The sequence below is a fragment of the Eurosta solidaginis genome, chromosome 1, assembly GCF_040869045.1.
Source record: "Eurosta solidaginis isolate ZX-2024a chromosome 1, ASM4086904v1, whole genome shotgun sequence".
Classification (NCBI taxonomy): domain Eukaryota; kingdom Metazoa; phylum Arthropoda; class Insecta; order Diptera; family Tephritidae; genus Eurosta; species Eurosta solidaginis.
Window position 1 is genome coordinate 142,814,710 of NC_090319.1, and position 25,435 is coordinate 142,840,144.

Below are 25,435 nucleotides of genomic sequence, written 5' to 3' on the forward strand. Positions count from 1 at the left end.
TAGGAACCAGCATCAACACTAGCAACAACATCAGCACTGAAATCCAGCGAAGAATCAATCTTGCCAATAAATGCTACTTTGGACTAGGTAGGCAATTGAAAAGTAAAGTCCTCTCTCGGCGAACGAAAATCATACTCTACAAGTCACTTATCGTACCCGTACTGCTATATGGGGCAGAAGCATGGACCATGACAACAGCAGATGAAGCGGCTTTGGGAGTGTTCGAGAGAAAAGTTCTTCGAAAGATTTATGGACCTCTACGCGTAGGCGATGGCGAGTACCGAAGAAGATTTAATGATGAGCTATACGCAGACATCAACATAGTCCAGCGAATTAAAACGCAGCGGCTGCGCTGGCTAGGCCATGTTATGCGAATGAAAGATGATGCTCCGGCCAAGAAAGTGTTTCTATCGGAACCCGCCTATGGAAGCAGAGGTAGAGGGTGGCCCCCACTCCGTTGGAAGGACCAGGTGGAAAACGATTTAACCTCCCTTGGTGTGACCAATTGGCGCCGGTTGGCGGAGCGACGGTTAAGCGCCAATTTAGTAAGTAAGTAATTAGTGCGCCTAAAATCAGGCAAAAGAACAATTTTAAAAAGCAAATATTGAATATTGATGTGCAAAATATAAACAGCATTAAAAAAAAACATATTTTAACAACATCTACAATAACAATATAAATCAATATTATCAACAACTCCAAAAACTGCATTCCTACTGCTGTTGTGGAAGCCCTCAAGTCGGTGTTTATTGTCTTGGAATTTGTCAGCAGTATCAATTTTTCGCCCTTGTGGTTGAAGGGAAAGCAAAAAAAAAACAAAAAATAACCAACTGTGAATAGCTTTGCATACAATAAGTCGCTAACGTCGAATGCGCGTTCAAGTCAACAATTATTAAGTGCTGCGCCCTAAATCAAACTATCAGATTAAAAATTTAAGTACAACGCCAGCAGTAAGATCCAGTGAATATAATAAAGGTGCACAACAACATCACACTCAAGAGCAGTCTGACGCAGCATACAGATCATCTTATTTATATCCATATTTGTCAAATGCAAATGCTTCAAAATAGTGAAACAAGTATCGATTAATCTCTCAGAGACTCAATCCCTTCTAAAGCCATTGCATAATTTCTTCAATCAATTTTAAAGTCATTGCATAATTTCTTCATCATATACCATTTTTTATTTTTTATTAAGAGGTTACTAGCAACGCAGTGAGTAAAAATCTACGTATCAATCAAGAAAATTAAATCAAGAAAAAGAGACGACGATTGCAATTTTAGAAGAAGAATTTTGAGCGATTTCTTAAAGGAGCGAATATTAATTTAATTTAAATTATATAAATATATTTTATTTATTTTAAATAATTATGTTTCATTCTCCACTACATAGCACACATACATCTACACCAACACATCAACAGAATGATTCGCTTATCGATTTACAAAATAATAATTTTCAAGATGAATTGTAAATCCATATGCGAATCAGAACAATAATGAAATTTTTGCATTATCAGTTAAACTTCCCCAATTTTGGACAAGTTGTCCAGAGGCATGGTTTATCCATGCCGAAATGCAATTTAATTGAAAGAATATAACTCAGGAAATATCAAAATGTGAATATGTCATAACTGCACTTCCTTAAGATAAATATGACAATTTTAGATTTCGTTCAAAATCCTCTTGAGACAAATAAATTCTCTGCATTAAAGCAGATTTTGATTGAACGACATTCTTTAAGTGAGAATGCCAAATTAGATAGGGTTTTATCTGATTCTGAGATGGGAGATCGCAAACCATCTGAATCTTATCGGTCTTTGGTATTACTATCTGGTACTAACTTCAGCCAAGAAGTTCTTAAGAAACTTTGGGTGAGAAAACTACCAAAGAATTTAAATGTAATTTTAACTAGTTCAAATTCTGGTGACATACATGAATTAATGAAATCAATATCAATATAAATTATCAATAAAAACGAAATTGCTTCTATAAATAATTTTAAAAATTTAAAAAGCGAAAATGCATTAATATTTAATTTGGTTGAAACGACTAGTATTATGTACAAAAATTTTGAAAAATTATCTTTGGAATTATCGGAAATTAAGAAAGAAATACATGCAAATTTTTCAAGATCTCGTTCGACTAGTAGAAGCAGATTAAAAAAATAAATAAATAAATGCAAGGCGCCATAACCTCCGAAGAGATCTAAGGCCGAGCTTCTCTTCCAATTTGCTCCTCTTGATTTACCCTACAAATTAGCCGGACGGGACCTACATGTTTTATGCCGACTCCGAACGCATCTGCAGGGCAGATGAGTTTTCACTGAGAGCTTTTCATGGCAGAAATACACCCGGAGCGCTTGCCAAACACTGCCGAGGGGCGACCCCGCTTAGAAAAATTTTCTTCCAATTGAAAAACCTTATTTCTAAAATTTTGATGTTGCTTTGCCCGGGGTGTGAGGGCATACGGTGTGGTAGGCGGAGCACGCTACCATCAGGTGGCCGCCGTAGAAGTAGATTACGAAGTCAATTAAGGTATAGATCAAATTTTCGCGATAATCAGAATTGGGTATGTAGGTATTATTATGGATTCGGTAGCAAGGCTAAAAAATGTGAACAACCTTATGCCTTTTCAAAGAATAACAAACTTCGTCCATTGTTCCAGCGACAAACAATGGACATTTTGAAGTATCTACTCGTCGCTTGTTTATATAAGTTAACACCACACACATTCAAACTTCACAAACATTCACATAGTGGGTTGCCTGCATTCTCTAAGTCACATCGCAGCACACGAGAATGCGATAAACGCTGACTAAGCATATTCACATCATGGGAACATTACTGGTGATATGATATCAACAACATAAGCCACCTGCATTCTTCACTCCAGTTACAAAAGCACATGCATATGAAATAAATGCTGATGCCTCACTACCGCTCCGTGGGAACATAGTTCACACTGCAAGTACTGCGCATACCTTAGCTTCATATTTCTATACGAGCATCCAACAAACGTCAACCGCGCGTCACCAGCGGATGGGAACATTGGCAGTGATACGATACCACTGCAACATATGAAAATACCAACAACGATGCGACGCCGCTGCAATTGGGCCGTCGCTAAGAATTAATAAAAAGCCATACTAATATAGTTTTAAGTTCAGTTGTATTTCAGTTGAAGTTCAGTTGTATTCCAGTTGCATTTCAGTTGTATTTTGCTCATGTAAAAGTAATAAAGTGAAAAACACCGGCATAAGCCGGCAAAAAAATAATTTTTTTTAAGTTTTAAACCCACAACGGGTTAACTGGCGCCCAACGGCCCAGTCGCGAGTTAAAAGGCCCTAAAGTAGTGCCCCGCGAATTTAACGCTCCAAAAGGCCCTAAAGCAGTGCCTCGCAAACAGATTCGCGGAAAACTCATCGCGACAACGGGAATCCACAAGTGAATAGCTTCAGTAGAAGAAAGTCACGCACCCACGCAGAATGCGCATCGAGGGAACCAGAGTAGCAGAGAATTTCTATAACTATCGAGAAAAGATGCAAAAAGGACCAAAAACCCTCTACGCCGTGGGACTAATGTAAGAAATAATTAAATTAGAGTAATATATAGTTAACCAATAAAGATAGAACTAAGTTAAGTGAAGTGAAAGTGAAAGTGAACTGCTATCGTTAAACAATTTTTGTTTTTACTAACTTGCGAGGTTGGTAAGCGAATGAGAAAAATGGCTCAGAATAATATACTTAGGCCTCCACTCCTAAATACAGGAGCAACAGCTGCCTCAACAGCACCTGCAAACCTTTCCCCTCCCCAAGTCGTAACAACGACCGAGGAATTTAGGGAAGTTGTAAGAAGCACCCTAGCCGAAATCCTTCAGACCGACGCTTCAGTACTGACTAGAATCAGTGCTCAACCCCCTTTGCTAACTGATCAGACAATTGACGAGAGGTTCCGAAATAGCATTTCCGACATGGACAAGATCCCTGACGTCGTGGGTTCCCTAAGAGAGTTCAGTGGAAACCCTACTGAATTCAGTAGTTGGAAGAAGAGCGTAGAAAGAGTACTAAAAATTTACGAACCCGGTGTAGGTACTCCAAGGTATTTTGGTATCCTGAACATTATCAGAAACAAAATTATCGGTGGTGCAGATGCCGCGCTCGAAGCATACAACACCCCGCTCAATGGGAAGGCAATTTCGCGTTGTCTTACAACGCACTACGCCGACAAGAGGGATCTCAGCACCCTCGAGTACCAAATGACCTGTCTCATCCAAGGACGGAAGTCGGTACAGGAGTTTTACGCAGAAGTTTACAAGCACCTATCTCTCATCCTCAATAAAATTTCCTGTATGGAAATTAACGACGAAGCAATGCGTGTACTCACCAATACATATCGCGATAAAGCACTAGATACCTTCGTAAGAGGATTATCAGGCGACCTCTCCAGGCTCCTCGGCATGAAAGAACCTGCAGACTTACCCGAAGCATTACATTTATGCACTAAATTAGAAAACCAAAACTTTAGGTCCATACATGCTAACAACCAATATAGCTTTCCGAAGATACTGAGTTCACCTTCAACCCCATTCGACACCCACCAAAAACCTACTATTCCCGCAAGGAAGTTCCAACACGGAAATCATCCCTTCTACCCACAGCTCGCCCACATACCTCAACTAACCCCTCCCATGATACAGTTCCCCCCACAGTTTCAGCATACCTCATATCAACAACCCATATACCAACAACACATATACCGACAGCCCTATCCTCAGTACTACTATGGGCAAGGTGTACCTCCTGGTAGACCTCTTAACAATAAACCACCTCCAAGACCAACTCAGCCAAAGCCGCCGGTACCAATGGAAGTAGACCAGTCGCTGAAAACGAGGAATGTTAACTACATCAACAGACCTAACGACAACAATGCTACGTCGAAACGACCACCGCCCACGCAATCCCATCAACATATTAGGAATTTCCCGAACAAAGTTCAACGTGTAAACCATATTTCCCCAACCCTCGATTCCACAACAACCGACTCTGGCCAATACGAAGGCGACACCAACACATACGATCCGGAGAGCGAGGAACAATCATGGCAGGACTACTACAACACTTACGAACAACAGGAGCACCAGTATCGCCAAGACGACGCAAACGAATACGTGGACGTTCATTTTTTAGATTAACTCCCTCATCGCTTCCTTACTTTGAATGTAAAACAAGCGATGGCAGAATACTTAAATTCCTTATCGACACTGGTTCAAACAAAAATTACATTCAGCCCGCGTTAGTTACAAACCCTAAACCAAATGACAGCGTGTTCTTTGCAAACTCCGTAGGCGGAAAAATAAGTGTATCACATCATACCGAACTTAACCTTTTTGGCCTTAGAGATAAAAAGCTAAAGTTCTTTATCCTACCAACCCTGAAATCCTTTCACGCCATAATTGGCAACGACAGCTTAAAACAACTCAAAGCTGTTATTTACACCTCTAACGACTACATGCTTATAGAAAACAAAATAAAAGTCCCCATTAAGCAACAAATTTCTAAGTCAGTGAACAACATAGAAATAAAAACTGAACATATGAATCCAGAACAAAAAGTCATTATCGGGAATTTAGTGCAACAGTTCCCCACATTATTCGCCGAACCCGATAAAAAACTAACATACACCACTAGAATCGTCGGCGAAATCCGTACAACAAACGACTCTCCAATTTACACCAAATATTACCCTTATCCAATGTCTCTAAAAAATGAGGTTGAAAAACAGGTCAATAAACTTGTCGAAGATGGGATTATACGACCATCTCACTCCCCGTTTGGATCGTTAACAAGAAACCAGACTCTGCAGGAAATAAACAATACAGGCTAGTAATTGACTACAGGAAGCTCAACTCGGTTACTATTGCAGACAGGTACCCCATCCCCAAAATAAACGAAGTACTAGCGCAACTAGGACGTAATAGGTTCTTTTCCGTCATCGATCTGAAAAGCGGATTCCACCAAATACCCCTGAAAGAATCAGATATCGAAAAAACCGCATTTTCCATAAACAACGCAAAATATGAATTTACTAGACTCCCTTTCGGACTGAAAAACGCACCATCAATTTTCCAACGCACCCTCGACGATATACTACGGCAACATATAGGGAAGTTGTGTTACGTCTACATAGACGATATCATAATTTTCAGCAAGACAGAACAAGACCATGCTAAATCCTTACAAATAATTTTCGATACACTAGAGCAAGCCAATATGAAAATCCAGCTAGACAAATGCAAATTCTTCGCGCAGGAAGTAGAATTTTTAGGATTCATAGTCACTGCAGACGGCATTAGAGCAAATCCATTAAAGATTGAAGCAATAGAAAAGGTACCTATACCAAAAACACTAAAGGACCTCAGATCTTTCCTAGGAATGTCTGGGTTTTACAGACGTTTCATTAGGGACTACGCCAAAATAGCAAAACCCCTTACTCTCATCTTAAGAGGGGAGGAAGGACGAATGAGTAAACATTTATCTGCAAAAACAGCAATAACCATGACGCCTTCAATAAAATAAAAAGGACGCTTACGTCCAACGACGTGATGTTACAATACCCCAATTTTGGTGAAGAATTCCATCTAACTACCGACGCCTCCAATTACGCAATAGGAGCAGTGCTTGAACAAGATAATAAACCAATTCTATTCATATCTAGAACCCTATCAAAGGCCGAGGAAAACTACGCAACAAATAAGAAGGAAATGTTAGCCATCATTTGGGCCCTTAAATCTTTGAGAAGCTATCTTTACGGCCCTGCCGTAGTCAAAATTTTCACAGACCACCAACCTCTTACATATGCCCTCAGCAACAAGAACAACAATAGCAAACTGAAGAGATGGAAAGCCATCTTGGAGGAGTACAACTATGAGATCAAATACAAGCCCGGCCACACAAACGTCGTAGCGGACGCACTTTCTAGACCATCACAAGAAATAAATTCATTGACACCCACCCAACACAGCGACGAAAGTTCAGGTCAAACCCTTATTCCCTACACCGATGCACCCATCAATGCATTCAAGAACCAAATTTTTATTTCAGTAGGAGAAATTCCTTCATACCAATTTAAGATAATTTTCCCCACCTACCACCGTCATATCATAATCGAAAGAGATTTTACGGAGGAAACTCTCACCACCCTACTTAAACGATACTTAAATCCTTCAACAACAAACTGCATAAGACCCGAAGATACCATTCTGGGCAAAATCCAAACAATATACCAAACTCATTTTAGCAGATACAGAGTACTCTATACCCGCAAATTCATAAAGGATATCTTGAGCGAAGCGGAACAAGAAACAGAAATCATAAAGGAGCATAACAGAGCTCATCGAAATGCAATAGAAAATAAAAAACAGCTTTTAGATAAATGCTATTTCCCGCAAATGACTGCTAAAATAAAAAGAATCACAAAACAATGCAAAATATGCAATGAAAATAAGTACGAAAGACATCCGACTGCCCCAATCATACAAGCAACCCCAATTCCCAATTACCCAGGACACATTGTCCATATCGATATATATCACACAAACAATAAGGTTATCCTCACAGCCATCGACAAATTCTCTAAATACGCCCAAGCGAAAGTACTTAGATCAAGGGCGACAGAGGATATAAAACAACCCCTTCAAGAATTGCTAACCTCTTTTGGTATCCCAGAAAAAATCGTTATTGATAACGAAAAATCCTTAAACTCTGTAACCATAACCTTTATGCTCGAAAACCAATACGGAATAGAGATTTACAAGACACCCCCTTACACCAGTACTGTGAACGGTCAGGTCGAACGCTTCCATTCCACCCTTTCAGAAATAATGCGATGCGTGAAAAGTGAAAGGACGCACGACAGCTTCGAAGATCTACTTAACAGATCACTCTGCAAGTACAATTATTCCATCCATTCGACAATTAAGAGAAAACCAATAGAAGTATTTTTCGGAAGGACTGTAAGTACCGACCCCGAACAATTGGAAAACCACAGGCAAGAAAACATAAAAAACTTAGCTGAAAAACAAATAAAAGATTTAGAATTCCACAATAAAAAAAGATCAATCTTCAAAATTTACAGTCCCAATGACATCATCTATGTCAGAATAAACAAAAGAGTAGGCAATAAGCTTACACCCAGGTACAGGAAGGAGGTCGTTAGAGAAGACAGGAACTCCACAGTCATAACCCAATCAGGGAAGACGGTGCACAAAGGGCTGATAAGGAGCTGATAAAAATATAACAAAAAAAAAATAAAAAAAATAAAAAAATAAAAAAATTTTTTTTTTTTAAAGAAGAAAAATCACTTTTTCTCATTTCTTATCTTACCTCCATGTAACAAATTTTCCATCGATTAACACGCCATAGGCGAACGATTTAACAAATAAATTTCACAAAACTTCGAATAAATAGAGTAAGGAAATTTCATAAAATGGTCGTATCCCCAAAATTTTTATTTTTTTTTCTCTGCAGCCTACTCGCCTGTACTACCCAGGGAGAAGTCCAAATTCACGACTATTCCTCATCCCACTTAATAACCATCGATAATGGTTTCTCCAAAATCAAGGATGGCACCCTTAACTTTATCCACATCATTGATACCGCAGTCTACCGTCAAGTTCTGCAAAACATTACTGAGATGATAGACAAAGTTTTAACCACCGAAAGTCCTATTTATCCCACCTTGCAACACGAGGCCCAACAAGCTATTGAAATGTTGGAAATCGTAGAGCCTCCTCATAGTCCCAGACAAAGAAGATCCCTAGATATCCTTGGCACGGCCTGGAAATACCTGGCAGGAAACCCAGATCATGACGACCTAATTATGATAAATGGTAATTTAGAAAAACTAATTAACAATAATAATAAGCAATATTATATAAACAATGCTTTTAAGCAGCAGATAAATAATTTAACGAAAATCACTAACGATATATTAAGTACCTTTCAGAACGAAGAGGTAATTTTAAACGAAATCGCTTTAAATTTACAAAATAAAAATAGGCTTATAAAAGAAGAAATAATTAACATAAAATATGCCATACAATGGGCTAGATTAGGTATTATAAATTCCATGATTTTGAATAGGAAAGAAATTGAAATATCCATTAAGGAGTTTAATAAGGAAAATATGCCCTTCAACACAATGGAAGAGGCTCTAGAATTAGCCGAAGTTAGCGTATTAAGCAACTCAACTTCTATTTTGTACGTCTTGAAAATTCCATTAACTACAGAAGTAATTTATAACAATTTTATTATAAAATCAGTAATAAAAAAAGATATAATGATTAATTTAAAATTCAATAATATTATTCAAAATAAAGAAGAAATATTCGGAATAAAAACTAGTTGTAAAAAATATAACTCAATTAGCATTTGTAAGCAAGACGAATTGTTAGATTTAAAAAATGACTTTTGTATAACTAACCTAATTAAAAGCCTTAATTCTTCGTGCCCCATGATAAATTGCCACCACATACCAAGAGACGAGCCAATTGCCCCAGGAATACTATAACCTTAACGATTACCATGGCAATATAAGTATCAGCGGAGATATGCGCAAAATAAATGGCACCTATATAATGAACTTCAAAAATGAGACGGTAATAGCTAACGGCAGAACTTATAGGAATTTCGAAACACCTCCTTTAAGGGTGATGCCAGCAATAGCACAGCCAAATCCAAGGGAGGAGAGCTTCACCAAACTTTTGTCACTCGAAGCCCTTAGCGAGTTACACTTGAACAACACTATAAAAATCCAGTCCCTCCAAACAGAAAACACGGCCAACCGAATATTCTCAGGGATTACCATAATCCTAGTTATCCTTGTCATTGCCAGCCTCAGGAGGTACTGCAGGAAAAAAACAAATAAACCTACAGAGCAACCATTACAATCAATCACTCAAGGCAGCCAGAGCCAAGAAACAACCAGGCAAGTCCAAGTCCCAGTACCCGAAGTAAGGACTTTTCAAATTTTTCAGACGATCGAGGACAACCGTCTTTAAGAGGGGAGGAGTTAACACCACACACATTCAAACTTCACAAACATTCACATAGTGGGTTGCCTGCATTCTCTAAGTCACATCGCAGCACACGAGAATGCGATAAACGCTGACTAAGCATATTCACATCATGGGAACATTACTGGTGATATGATATCAACAACATAAGCCACCTGCATTCTTCACTCCAGTTACAAAAGCACATGCATATGAAATAAATGCTGATGCCTCACTACCGCTCCGTGGGAACATAGTTCACACTGCAAGTACTGCGCATACCTTAGCTTCATATTTCTATACGAGCATCCAACAAACGTCAACCGCGCGTCACCAGCGGATGGGAACATTGGCAGTGATACGATACCACTGCAACATATGAAAATACCAACAACGATGCGACGCCGCTGCAATTGGGCCGTCGCTAAGAATTAATAAAAAGCCATACTAATATAGTTTTAAGTTCAGTTGTATTTCAGTTGAAGTTCAGTTGTATTCCAGTTGCATTTCAGTTGTATTTTGCTCATGTAAAAGTAATAAAGTGAAAAACACCGGCATAAGCCGGCAAAAAAATAATTTTTTTTAAGTTTTAAACCCACAACGGGTTAACTTATATGATCGGGATAATAAACTTAATTTTCTTATTGACCGTGGGGCAGAAATTTCAGTTTAGCCTATATCAAAATTTTTAAGTAAACATATTTCCGATATTATTTTAACAGCAGCTAATGGTTCCACAATTTCGACATATGGAAAAAAGATTTTGAATATAAATTTAGGTTTGAGACGAGAATTTCCTTTTACATTTTTAATAGCTGACATAGCGAAACCAATAATTTGTGCTGATTTTTTATGGAAATATGGCCTGCTTATTGATATCAAAAATAAACGTTTAGTTGACCCATTGACAAATATTTCATCAACACGATCTCATATTTCTGTAATGTTCCTCTTCCGAAAACGTTCTCAGTTGTTGTTGGTGTTGTTGTTGTAGCTCCATGAGGAGCTTGGGGTCGCCAGAGCCTCCTCTGTTAGTGAAACAGGATTCGCCGCGGATAGGTGAGGTTGACAATTGGGTTTGGAGAAGCTATATATTGCGCTGGCAACCTGAAGGGTTGCGCCACACAGCCCCTTGAATCCGGTATTTTAGTAGCCTCTTACGACAGGCACACCTACCGCGGGTATATTCTGATCGCCTGACCCGCTGGGGTCAGTAGATAACAAATATACAAAATTATTAAAAAGTTTTCCATCATTGATAGCTGAACCAGATTATTCGAAACCAGTTAAGCATACTACAGTCCACAGACTTTTTACTGCAGGAAACCTTCCTTTTTCTAAGCCCAGGCGCTTGGATCCAATTAAATTTAAAGTGGCCAAAACCGAGTTCGAGTTTCTACTAAAAACTGGAATTTGTAGACCCTCAAATTCCTCAGTAGCATCTCCATTGCATTTAGTACCAAAAAAGGATGTTAACGACTGGCGTCCTTGTGGTGATTTCCGTAAATTGAATGTTATTACAGTACCTGATCGTTATCCTTTACCTCATATACACGATTTCAATATGAATCTTCGAAACAAAATTATATTTTCCAAAATCGATTTAGTGAAACCATACTATCAGATACCAATGGCCAAAGAAGATATTTTCAAAACGGCAATAACAACACCTTTCGGTATGTTCGAGTTTTTGCGTATGCCTTTCGGATTAAGAAATTCTTCACAAACCTTCCAGAGGTTTATTAATGAAATTGTTAACGGTCTAGATTTTGCATTTGCATACATAGATGACTTACTTATTGCGAGTGAAAATGAAGAACATTTTACGTGTACTTTTCGAACGACTATCCGAGTATGGGTTAAATATTAAACAAAGTAAATGTATTTTTGTTGTTAAAAATATTGACTTTTTAGGGCACAATATTTCTAGTTCTGGCCATCAGGCCATCCTATGAGAAAACAGCAGATATATGTAATTTTGAACGTCCAAAAACTATAAAACAGGCACAAGAATTTATAGGAATGGTAAATTATTACCATAGGTATATTCCCAATCTAGCTGAGTACACGAATATAATATACGATTTAATTAATAGAACAAACAAAAAACGCGAAAATACAATAATATGGGACGACACATCAACTAAAAGCTTTGAATGTATTAAAGAAAAGCTTGCATCTAAGGTATTATTAAATCATTTTAATAAAGATGCATCACTTTCTTTAAGTGTTGATGAATCTAATACGGCAATTGGTGGTGTCATACAACAACACTTTAATGGTACATCTGAGCCATTAGGTTTTTATTCAAAAAAGCTTTCTCCATCGGAGACGAAGTATAGCGCATTTGATCGAGAATTATTAGCCATTTATTTAAATATCAAGCATTTTAGATACCTTTTAGAAGGGCGACAGTTTACGATTTACACGGACCACAAACCATTAACTTTTGCTTTAAGCTCAAAAACGGAGCGCAGCCCTAGGCAAACAAGACATCTCGAATTTATTGCGCAATTCATTAATGATATACAGTATATAAAAGGAAAAGATAATGTTTTAAATTTTTTACAAAATGAACAACAGAAAGATAATGAACTAAATGAAGTAACAGTCAAAATTTTAATAACCTTAAGTCAATCAAAATTCCTGTACTAAATTTTAATATTTGGTGTGAAATTTCGGGAGAATATCCCCGGCCGTATATTCCATATAATTTAAGAAAAATGATTTTTGAAATGTTACATGGAATATCACATCCAGGTACAAAGGCTACTCGTAGACTAATAATAAAAAAATACTTTTGGCCAAATATGAACAAACAAATTAATCTATGGTCTCGAGAATGTATCAGTTGCCAAAAGTCAAAGGTTTATCGTCATACAAAAACACCTATTTTCAAAATTCCAATACCAAAAAGTATATTTGAGCATATCCATTTGGATATTGTAGGCCCTTTACCAATATCAAAAGGATATATTTTTACTTTAATTGATAGATTTACTCGTTGGCCGGAGGCATATCCATTAAAAGATATTTCTGCTGCAACTATTGCAAGAAATTTTTTAATGAATATATTTCTCGTTTTGGCGTTCCTTTAGAAATAACAACAGATCAGGGCACTCAGTTCACATCAAATTTGTTCTCGGAACTAACTAAATTACTTGGGAGCATCATATAACAACATCAGCCTACCATCCTCAAGCTAAAGGAATGGTGGAACGTTTTCATAGACAGTTAAAATCATCAATTATGGCTAGAAATGGGCTCAGAGATTGGTATCAAGAGTTGCCAATAATACTTCTAGGTTTGCGATCAACTTTCAAAGAAGATGTTTCGGCTACACCTGCAGAAATGGTTTATGGTCAAAATTTACGGTTACCTGGTGAGCATTTTGTCTCGGTTAATGAAAATTTAAGTTCATCAGATGTCTTAAATAGTTTACGTGAACACTTTAAAAATTTTAGATCAAATTTAGTCCATCATCAAAATTCTTCTAATAGTTTTATTCCAATGGACTTAAAAGATTATAAGTTTGTTTTTGTGCGTGTTGCAAACAAACATGCTTTAAAACACCCATATGAGGGTCCTTATAAGGTTATCGAAAAAGACATACAAAATTTCAAGGTGGAAATAAAAAATATTGCTGTTGATCGTTTAAAACCAGCCTTTATTGATGTTGCACAAATTACTAACACTAACACCAAAAAGAAAGTTACTTTTAATTTGTTTAACAACGATTCTTCGGAAGGGGGAGTAATGTAGGGTTCTTATAATTTTTATTTAACTTTGTGTTTAATTTAATTTGAACTTTGTAATTTTAATATCTTTTAGCAATATTTTAATTTTCTATATTGATTTTTCGGTTATCAAAAATTTTCATTATTTGAATTTGGTAAAACAAAAAATAGTTAAAAAGATCAAAATAATATATAAATTTAATTTAATTATAACCTACACTCATCATCAGCGATAAGTATGCGGACTGTGCTATGCAGAAAATAAAAGAAGATCTTGACTCCTTATACCAATGGTTGTGCCGCAGAAAATTGAAGTTAAATGTTGATAAGACTAAGTTCATAATATTTTGCAAAAATCCGAACATCATACGCCACATCGATTTAAACAATATAGCTTTGAAGGTAAAAAACAGTGAAATTCAAAGAGTAAAAGAAATGAAGTATTTAGGAGTTTTGATTGACGATAACTTAAATTTTGGCGAACATATAAACTATATTGAAAGAAAAATTGCTTAGAAAATAGGATTCATGTACAGAACATGTTAGCCACCGTCATAAAATTTTGGTGTATCGTTCAATTATTGAACCACATTTTATCTACTGTCCTACAATCCTACTGTTAGCGAATGAAATGCAAATTAAAAAACTGCAAATACCACAAAACAAAGCAATTCAAGAACAACAAAAATTATAATGCTGAATATGTTGAATTAGCTCAGTATAAAACAGTAAATTACTTATTTTGCATTGAAGTATATACACCATGCAAGATTGGGAATGTTACCGAGCTACCTTAGTAATAAAATAAAATATAATCATGAGATCCATAACTATGAAACTAGGTACTGCAAAAATATAAGACTGCCTAGAGTAAGAACTGAGTTCGCAAAGAAGACCCTAGAATACATAGGGTATAAAATGTATAATGAATTACCTACTGCGATAAAGGCTGTAAATCACAGCTGCTGGAAGGTAGTGGGGCGCTGAGGTGTAGACTACGGGACGCCCTTGGGCGTGAACAGCAAGGAGCCACAAAAGATTTATAAAAGTTACGAGGACGTCGGGTTTTGGGATCTAGCCCAGAACAACCTGCCCGATGCAACCATCCCTTGCACGTGACACACTGACAAGAGTATGACCGTCCTAAAAAGATAATTTTCCGGCAAACGCAGCAAAACCATTTCTCAGGACCGGGTCAGGAGACGGACGCTGATTGGGTTCGATACCTTCCCGGAACAGGAGAGTATGGCGCAGTTCCGCTGCAAGGAGCTGCTGGAGGGATGACAATTTGTGGGAGGGACGCAACAAATTAAATGTGGTTACACTGAAATGACAGCCCTTGGTCGGGAAAAATCCCGAGTCCCTCCGGTACATAGAACCGGCTGACTTGGGAGGCGCCAACTGGTCCACCAACTGCTCACCCCTGCTGTCCGCCTGTAGGTTAGAATGCCTAAGATAATGCAATTATCGCCAGTGGGTAGTGCGGTGATGTCAGGGCAGTATTCACTGGGGCAGTAGGTGACAGGAGGGATGTAGATGTTGATAATTTCTAAGTTTACATCGCCTGACCGGACAGATATGCCTTGACGTCCCAGGACACTGTCCCAGCAACGGGGGAGACGTCGTCACTCTGGGGTGAGTGACGGGTGACTACGGCTAAGTTGGGAGGCCAGGACGCAATTTCTGTTGTGGTCATGGGACTGGACGTCCATGGGTAAGCATTGGGTACCAGGTGTAGTTGGTTTTGCCTAGCAGGAGGATGACAATTTGTGTGAGGAACGCAACAAATTAAATGGGGTTAAGAAATGGTAATTCTTTACTTTTATTATTATTATTTATTTATTATTACGGCGTTTTAAGCCTAAAACTTAGATTATTACAAATTATAAATATATTTTAATAATAATAGGATTTCTAGCGTTTGGGGTGTCGGAATGCATGAGATTCCGATCAGCACGGGAACTGGTGGTCCCAGCGGGCGAGTCTTGGAGTCATCGCATTGGGAGGTTGGAAGGACGTGTTCTCAATCCTGCCCTACTCCTAGACGTATGATTACACAGTTTTATTATTTATGCTGTCGGAATGCATTTGATTCCGGTCAACCCAAAAGCTAGCAGCTCAGCAGAACGAGCAATTCTTATCGGACGGTTGGAAAGGACGCGTTTCGAATCCTCCCTGTACAAGCTTTTATGTACACACAACCAACTATAATATATCATTGTTGTAGGAATATACGTGATTCACATGAACACTCCAACTGTTTGTCTGGGACGATATTTTCCGGAATTCTTTCCCAATTTCACTTCTGCTAAAACTCATCCCAAGGTGGAATCACCAGGTGAAGTAAATAAAAAAAAACAGAAGATGTACGCTATCTGTAATGGTAGTAATGTATTTTCAACGGTCAGAAGAGGGTAAAAGTTTTAACCGCTCTGAAAAAATAGGAGAAGGAAAATATATACCTTGCTACGAAAGTCATTACAGACTTTGTTTTTTCCAGCATACCATTGGCACCTAACGTCAGTGCAATATGGATACAAAGGACTAGTGCGAGTTTACACTACTTACTTACTGATCCCGGAAGGGCTCCGAAAAGATCCCGAAATAGTCCCGACAAAGTCCCGAAATTGGCTTCGGTTTGATGAAAAGTTTTACAGCCCCACTTGGAAGTGATCATAATACTAAAAACGCATTGATATTGCCATCTGCTGTTAATTTTTCGTTGAGAGTCGGAAGTAAAACATGTCCTTCTCATATATTGTACAAACTTGATAAGAAGATCCCCCAAAAACTACTGACAGTTGAATTCATGATGTATTACTAATCTTAACAAGGTATTATTTACTAAAATATGTCACGGGATAATTATATTTAGTCTGATTAATTGTTAAATTTGTAGACTAATAAATAAATAAATATACTAGTCCCCTGGCAGTCGGCCTAGAGCCAGAAGATACTGATCCGATCGAACCGGATTGATATATTTTAAATTACAATCCATAACTGTAACATTCCTCTTAACTTAGTGGTCTGATTTTTAGGGCCAAACAACAACAACAACAGGGATTTACATTTTTTTGTAACTATTTTTAGAATTCCATTGTTTTAGCGAAGTGTTTACATAAATAAGGTGTAATACCTCAGTTTTGGTGTTCTTGTTGTAGGCATGACAAAAACATTCCTCGAGTCTTTCGTAGCGCTGCACAGGCGAAAATCCTACGTTGGATATGACGTGAATACAAACAGTTTGTTTTAACACGGACCTGTTTCAATTTAAATTAAACATACATAGTATTGGAACGTAATAGTTTAGCACTGCCTTAGGTTAGGTTAGGTTGAACTGGCCGGTCCATGAGTACCTCACATAGACTGAATAAGTCCGTAGTTTTACCAGAAGTTTGTTTTAACGACCAAACGGAAAAAAAAAAAAAAAAAATAAATGTAAGGAAAAAGCCTATCAAAAACCAGGACCTATGTTATAAAATAACTCCGTCCCCTGGCAAATACTAGAAGCTTCCTAGGACTTAAGCCACTTGCTTCTAGATCTGAGTCTTAGCCTGGCAAGCGCAGGGCACGAGCACAGAACGTGCTCGATAGTTTCCTCCTCCAGCCCGCACTTTCTACATCTGCTATCACTGACCAAGCCTAACTTAAAGGCATGCGACGCCAGAAAGCAGTGTCCAATCAGAATACCCGTCATGAGTCTACAGTCCTCTCTTTTTAATGACAGAAGCAACTTTGTTAGTCTAAGGTTGTAAGACCTACACATAATCTTCGACACTTTACAGCTCAGCGCTTGAACCCTTTCCTGCTTGGTCGATCATGTGCACCTCGTTTTTTTTTTTGCGGGGTAGGCTGAAAAATGCCTAATGCACCATAATTGCTGCCGTCGCAGCAACCGTGTGTCCGTAGACTAAAAAAAAGCCCCGTTTTGGAACCATCGCCCACCCCGGCACATCTTTCGCATTACTTCAGGGTGGCGTTCCACATTTCTCATTTTTTAAGAGCCTACTGTTGTCCCTGCGTCCAGGTTCCCGCTATTTGCTCTGAGTGTCCATTTAATCGCCACTGCTTCGCATGCGCATTTCTCTCCGCTCCCCCTCAGCATCCATCAAGCGTGTCATTACTATAAATGCTATTTTGCTCACTGCTGTCCAGCACTCTTTCCTGTTGCACATATATGATACTAAATTTCTCGTGGTAGGTTGCTCCCCGTATACTCCATGCAAGGCGAGTCTTTCCTCGTGGAAACGGGGGCAGTGGAACATGACGTGTTCTGCGTTTTCTAACTCCGTGGTACACATTGGGCAATAAGGATCTTCCTCTATCCTACGCTTCCATAAATACTCTTTGAAACCGCCATGTCCACTCATTATCTGCGTGAGATGGTAGTTCAGTTCGCCGTGCTTCCGCTCATTCCATTGAGCTACGTTCCAAACTAGCGTGAAAGTCCAACGTCCTTTACTCGAGGCCTCCCACCGTTCTTGCCACTTAGCTATTGTTTGTGTCCTTGTTCTTTTCTTGTCTTCTTCAGATGGTCACTCGCTATTAGTGTTATACAGATCGACCATTTCGCTTGCCAGTAAGTCCACTGGGATTTTCCGGGTTTGAACCAGGATCGCGTCGTCGGACAACGTCCGATAAGCACTTACTATTCTTAAAGAAGCAAGTCGGTACGCTGCTAATATATATTTTTGATGGGTCCGTTTAGATCCATACCACACTGGTGCTGCGTATAGTATTATTGAGCTGGTTACTGTGGTCAACAGCTGACGTGTAGCTTCGCTCGGACCACCAATGTTAGGCATTATTCGCATAAGTGCTCCATTAACTTTGGTCATTTTCTCCCCCACCGCCCTGAAGTGTTCTTTGAAAGTTAACTTAGAGTCAATGTGCACTCCTAAGTATTTTAAGGAATCCTTTGAAGTGATTTGATGATCCCCGACAGTTAAGACTAACTAGTTCGCCGACCGTTTGGAGCTTACTAATACCACTTCCGGCTAGCCAACTCCAGTCCCGTATTGGTCAGCCATTCCTTTATTCTTGCTTGCTGAGCAGGTCCAGATTCTTGGCCAATACTACCACTGCAATTTCATCAGCATATCCCACAATTTGCGTGTTTTCTGGTAGATCAATCTTTAGCACCCCGTCATACATTACATTCCAAAGCGTTGAACCGAGAACAGATCCCTGTGGGACGCCTCCAGTGATTTTGTACTCGTTTGCTCCTTGATCCGTGTCAAAAAGAAGTACTCTGTCTTTAAGATAGCTACCTATTATTCTGCGTAAGTAAGCTGGTGTGCCGAAACTTTGCAGCGCTGCCATTATCTGCATCCAGTTCGCAGTGTTAAAAACATTCTTGATGTCCAACATAATCAGTGCACAGAACTTCCTTTTTTTTGACCTCCAGATATAGCTTCTCTAGCTATATTGACGACTGTTTGTATTTCATCTACGGTGGATCTTGATTTGCGAAATCCATATTGACTATTCGATAAGCCATCTGGTCTTTCTAGAGGCAGCTGTAGCCGCTCGCTAATTATTCGCTCGAAAATCTTCCCTAGGGAATCCAGCATACAAAGTGGCCTATATGAGGATGGTTGGTCCGGCTGTTTACCACGTTTCAGCAATAGGACAAGTCTTTGTCGTTTCCACGGGCGAGGGAACACGCCTTCTTGCATACAGGCATTAAAAAGATTAGTAAATAATGTAGCCCTAGTTGTGATCGCGGCTTTAAGGGCTATATCCTGGGGATTTGTTATCAGCAACTCTTTTTGCAGCGTCCAGCACCTCTTGCTCTGTAATTTGCGAAATTTCCGTAATTTCTAGATCCTCGCTTCGATAAGTCCAGCAATCTGGCGCCGGGAAAAGTGTTTCAACGATAGTATTCATCATTATCGGGCACGTAGGTTGCTGTGATATCGGTCCTTTAACTTTGGCCATCACAGTTCCGTAGGCTGATCCCCAAGGATCTAGGTCGACATTATCCAACAGTTCCCTTAAGCATAACTTCTTGCTCTTTTTTATGGCATTTTTAAGTGCCTTTCTTTGTGCGACATAGGTGCTGTGTAACTCCGCATATCGTGGTGATGAGCGTGCCCTCTGCGCTATTCTTCGTGCTTTGTGACATTTTCTACGCTCTTCCGCGATTTCGTCATTCCACCAATATACCGGAGTGCGCTGTGCTTTTCCGCGACTTCTGGGCATCGCAGCATCACATGCCACACATAGCAACTTAGTGATTTGAACCGACTGGTCTTCCGCATGCGATTCTCGTACTATGGCGTCCTTCCAGATAATGTCAAATATTTGTGGGTCGAAAAGGTGCTGTTTCCATTTCCTACTTTGTCGATGTCTTGCTGCTACCGTTAGTGGAGTTTCGAGCAGCTCTACGCTAATAGCTTTATGGTCGCTGTGTGTGTAGACGTTGCTTATGGACCATTTTGCTCGTCTTGCTATTTCGCTGCTAGCGAAGGCGAGATCTATAACGGACCGTCTGGTACCTGTATCGAAGGTATATATCCCTGGTTAATTTAGGAGTTCTAGCCACAAAGAAGTACGGCTTTCGAGAAGAACTCTCCCTCTTTCGTAGGTTCGTCTACTTCCCCACACAGATGACCATGCATTGAAGTCTCCACACACTAAAAGCGGGTGTTTACCTCGTGCTTCAATGGTGATACCTTATATCATGTCTTCGAACTCGGCTATGGTTATGCTCGGAGGGGCATAGCAACTGAAGACGTATATGCCGTTGATTTTTGCCCACGTGAATCCTGCTACCGTTGTTGTCATATTTTCCTGTGGGAGAAATTTCCCTGGTGCCCAAATTGAGGCTTTCCCTGCCGAATCTGAGTGCCAACCCTGCTCCTGGCGATTTTTGTATTGTTCAGAAAGTACCACTATGTCATATCCTCCTTCATAGACTGTTTGGGATAATAGTTCTTGGGCTGCCTTGCAATGGTTTAAATTGAGCTGCAATACCCTCATGAGACAGTCATTTTGTTGCCCTCTCGTTGTGGGCAATTAAAACTGCCTGCTGAATGTTGTCCCCCACATAGCGCGCATTTCGGAGCGTTTTCGCAACTTGCAGCCTTATGGCCTTTCCGGCCGCATTTCCTGCATATGCTAGACCTATCTACACTCTCCTTATATTTCTGAGCTATATGCCCGTAGCCCCAGCACGTATAACAGCGTTTCTCTTGCTTGAGCTCTCTAATTCGGCAGGAAACCCATCCTACCCGGATTCTTTGCGTATTAAGGACCGCCTTGGCATCATCCGCTGTAAGGCTTATAAATGCGGACTTCGTACCACTGTACCCTGTGCGTTATGCTTTTTATGGCAGTCACATCACACATGTGCACCTCTCGCCTTCGCTTAATTTCGTCCAGTCCAATTGGGGCGTCTACGGAGCAAGCTTCAAGGGATGCGCCCTTTTTATTCTATTCTATTCCCATATGCCCTGGGACCCAATATAGATGTATGCTTCTCCCTGTCCCGATTCTCTCCAGCGACTGCTTGCACTCTAGCACGCATTTAGATGCTGTGCTATTCGAGGTTAATTGCTGCTTGACTGTCAATATAAAAGTTAACACAATTGCAGCTTGGGATATTTTCTTCCAGGATTTCTACTGCTTTGGTTACGGCTACTATATCCGCTTGGAAAACGCTACAGTAATCCGGCAGCCTGTAGGATCTGTTTATTTCCGGATCAGCACAGTATACCAGACCCTACTCCTGCCACTACTTTCGAACCATCTGTGTACACATGTATCGCCTCGTACGCCATTTGAGCACTCTTGCGCCAACCGTCCACCTCTATTGTGGTCTTAAGATCGCCCTTGAAGCGCATATAGGGAATCAGGTAGTTAGCACTGCCTTACTTATGGAAGCCAACACCAAAAATACCCAAATGATGAATCTCTGTAAAGGTCCATCGATATTCACCTACTAGTTTATGTGAAAAAAGTACTAAAACTATCATATTTTAGTCCTGAAGAATGCAAAAAACACAGAATTTCTTTCTAAAATACCCGCGATATTTTTGGTAAAAGTCTAGTTGAGGGGTCGACTGCTAATACGCGACAAAAAATATCGAGGGAGGTGTCAAAAGACGCGTATTGACATCGACAACAATAATCCGAAGGCGGAAAAGAAATATTATATCTCTGTACAGAGATATTTGCAGTTGAAGTTGGCGATTTTCATGTGGTTGTTGTCATGTTGTTGTACCCACACAAAAAATTGTGAACATAAGTGTTTTGCGTGGATATGTTGTTGTGTGGATATAGGGTGATAGTCTAGTTGAGGGGTCATCTGATAATACGCGAGAGGTGTCAAGAGATGCGTCTTGACACCAGTATTAATAATCCGAAGGCGGAAAATAAAAATTACCCGTGGGTACTTCCGTAACGGGGGGTGGAATCCATAGTATTTTTGCGCAGAACACCTTTCTGCAATGGCAGCCTTCGACCGCGCTTATAAAAAATTGCCCTGGTCGGGTCTAACACCGGTTTGGAGCCCGAAACTATGTCCGCCCAAACACTTATGCTGACAATTTTTTTTTTTTTGGGCACAACATTACAACAACCACATGAAAATCGCCAACTTCAACTGCAAATATCTCCGGACAAAGGTAAAATTTTTCTTTTCCGCCTTCGGATTATTGTTGTCGGGGGCAATACGCGTCTTTTGGCACCGCTCTCGATATTTTTTGACGCGTATTAGCAGTCGATCCCTCAACTAGACTTTTACCGGATATAGTCCAAACCGCTGTTGGACCCACCCAGGGTAATTTTGGTAAAAGTCTAGTTGAGGGGTCGACTGCTAATACGCGTTAAAAATATCGAGAGAAGTGTCAAAAGACGCGTATTAACCTCGAGAACAATGATCCAAAGGCGGAAAAGAAAAATTGTATCTCTGTCCGGAGATATTTGCAGTTAAAGTTGGCGATTTTCATGTGGTTGTTGTTGCGTTTGTACCCACAAAAAAAATTGTGCATCACCGGGGCGGTAGCGCAAAAATACTATGGATCCCACCCGCGGTTTCGGAGGTACCCGCGGAGTCCCCCAGCGGGTTAGGGGATCAGTATATATCCGCGGTAGGTATGCCTGTCGTAAGAGGCGACTAAAATACCAGATTCAAGGGGCTGTGTAGCGCAACCCTTCAGGTTGCCAGCGCAATATATAGCTTCTCCAAACCCAATTGTCAACCTCACCTATCCGCGGCGAATCCTGTTTCACTAACAGACGAGGCTCTGGCGACCCCAAGCTCCTCATGGAACTTGGGGGTAGGGAGGGAGGGAATGGCCTGAGGTTTAATGTGGCCACATAAATCGTTCCCGAGATGGTCGGGCTAGTACCTTAATGGTGCTATGGTACCGGAGCGTACCGGATTTGTATCCGGCAAAGGACCATCACATCAATGACACTCCCCAAAGCCTTCGGGGAGCAACTTTATCGCTACAACAACAAGAACAACAACGAGGTACCCGCGGGTCTTTTTTCGGTTTTTCGTTAACATCTTATTAACGAGTTAAAATTTTATTTTCCGACTTCGGATTATTAATACTGATGTCAAGACGCGTCGTTTGACACCTCTCTCGATATTTTTGGTAGCCTATTAGCAGTCGACCCCTCAACTAGACTATTGCCGTAATTTTTTATAAGCCCGGCAGGTCAAAAGACGCGTATTGGCATCGACAACAATAATCCGAAGGCGGAAAAGAAATATTATATCTCTGTCCAGAGATATTTGCAGTTGAAGTTAGCGATTTTCATGTGGTTGTTGTCATGTTGTTGTACCCACACAAAAAATTGTGAACATAAGTGTTTTGCGTAGATATGTTGTTGCGTGGATATAGGGTGATAGTCTAGTTTAGGGGTCATCTGCTAATACGCCAGAGGTGTCCAGAGATGCGTCTTGACACCAGTATTAATAATCCGAAGGCGGAAAAGAAAAATTTTATCTCTGTCCGGAGATATTTGCAGTTGAAGTTGGCGATTTCCATGTGGTTGTTGTTGTGTTAGTACCCACAAAATTTGTGCATCACCGTGGCGGTAGCCACGGTTATACCACACAGCCGGACTTGGCATGGCGTAGCCCAGGGTTGTTTTTATAAGCGCGGCCGAAGGCCGCCAACGCAGAAAGGTTCTGCGCAAAAATTCTATGGAACCGACCCCCGGTTTCGGAGGTACCCGCGGGTCTTTTTTCGGTTTTTTGTTAATATCTTTTGAACGCGTTAAAATTTTTATTTTCCGCCTTCGGATTATTAATACTGATATCAAGACGCGTCGTTTGACACCTCTCTCGATATTTTTGGTAGTGTATTAGCAGTCGACCCCTCAACTAGACTATTACCAAATTTTTCCGCCATCGGATTATTAATACTGATGTCAAGACGCGTCGTTTGACACCTCTCCCGATATTTTTGGTAGCGTATTAGCAGTCGACCCCTAAACTAGACTAATACCGAAAAGTATTCTGCGCAAAAATACTCTGAATCCCACCCCCGGTTTCGGAGGGACCAACGGGTAATTTTTCGGGTTTTCGTTAATATCTCTTGAAACAGTAAAATGTTCCGCCTTCGGATTATTAATACCGATGTCAAGACGCGTCGTTTGACACCTCTCCATATTTTTGGACGCGTATTAGCAGTGCCATGCTGTCGTATAGAATTACCCATTTAAGTACTTACCAAAAAGTTTAAGAATAAACAAAATATGCTCCAAGGCATTACTCCATATGCTCCTTCCTTCATATAAATCATTGATACAGAAGTATATAATTGCATGAATTGTATGAAGACTTTTAAGTTGCCTCTAGTTAAAGCGCCAGGTTAACATACGTATGAGGTTAATATACTTGCATCATCATTTAGACGTGCCTAATCAACTAGCAAATGTCGCAAAGTAAAAACCCGTAGCACAATATTTTTCCTTTTTTATTATAGTCGAGGGATGTGTGTAAATCCCTTACAATAATAGGTTAAACGAATGTTGACGATTTATATATTGAATCTTGAACTTCTCTTGTGATTGAATATATATTATTTTCGAACTTTTGTTTACCACAGTTTTCTTCACTGACGACCATCTGTGGTTTTCTTGTGGCCCTGTCGGAATTAAAGTTTTCATAAGGTGGTACAAAAATAACATGTGATTTGGGGGGATAATAGGTGCGCTCATAATAGAAAAATAGAAGGTGACGCATTGCGCATGTAAACATTGTTTTATGTGCAATTTTTACGTCATTTTCCTTTAGCTCTTGTTTTTTTTCTCTCTTTATTTCATTCGCTAAGGCAGTCCAGTATGACGTAGAGCGCAGAACGAAGCAATTTTGAACTCGTCAATGCACAATCTTCTTTAGTGATTTGTGAGGCGCGCTCAAGGCAATCTTAAGAGGGAGCAACAATCAACTTTTTCATTTAAAAGCGTCTAACCAACAAGGATAGATAATAGAAGACACCAGCTGAACATGTCGGGCAGAACTACAATTTGCCAATGTATTATTTCTTGGGCTCGGCCATTCCGTCTTTTCCTATTTTTCGTAATTTGTTGTCTCATATTTTTTGTTTCGCTTGACGAAAATTAAGTAAAGAAAATGGGAAAATTTTAGAATAGCACCCCCCGAGTTCGTGGTTAAACTTG

The 25,435-nt window shown here is 39.8% G+C and overlaps 1 protein-coding gene across 2 annotated transcripts in view; it reads right to left on the reverse strand.

The window, feature by feature from the left end:
* Positions 1-24,943, reverse strand: part of LOC137236857 (uncharacterized protein CG1161-like) — a 282,206-nt gene extending 257,263 nt beyond the window's left edge. The window contains exon 1 of one of the 2 annotated variants that reach the window (XM_067759894.1): positions 24,484-24,943. In XM_067759894.1, coding sequence (XP_067615995.1) covers positions 24,484-24,579 — 96 coding nt within the window. In that variant the 5' untranslated portion in view covers positions 24,580-24,943. The remainder of the gene's footprint in view (positions 1-24,483) is intronic. The other variant, XM_067759893.1, reaches the window with a different exon arrangement.
* Between the last annotated feature and the right edge of the window lie 492 nt (positions 24,944-25,435).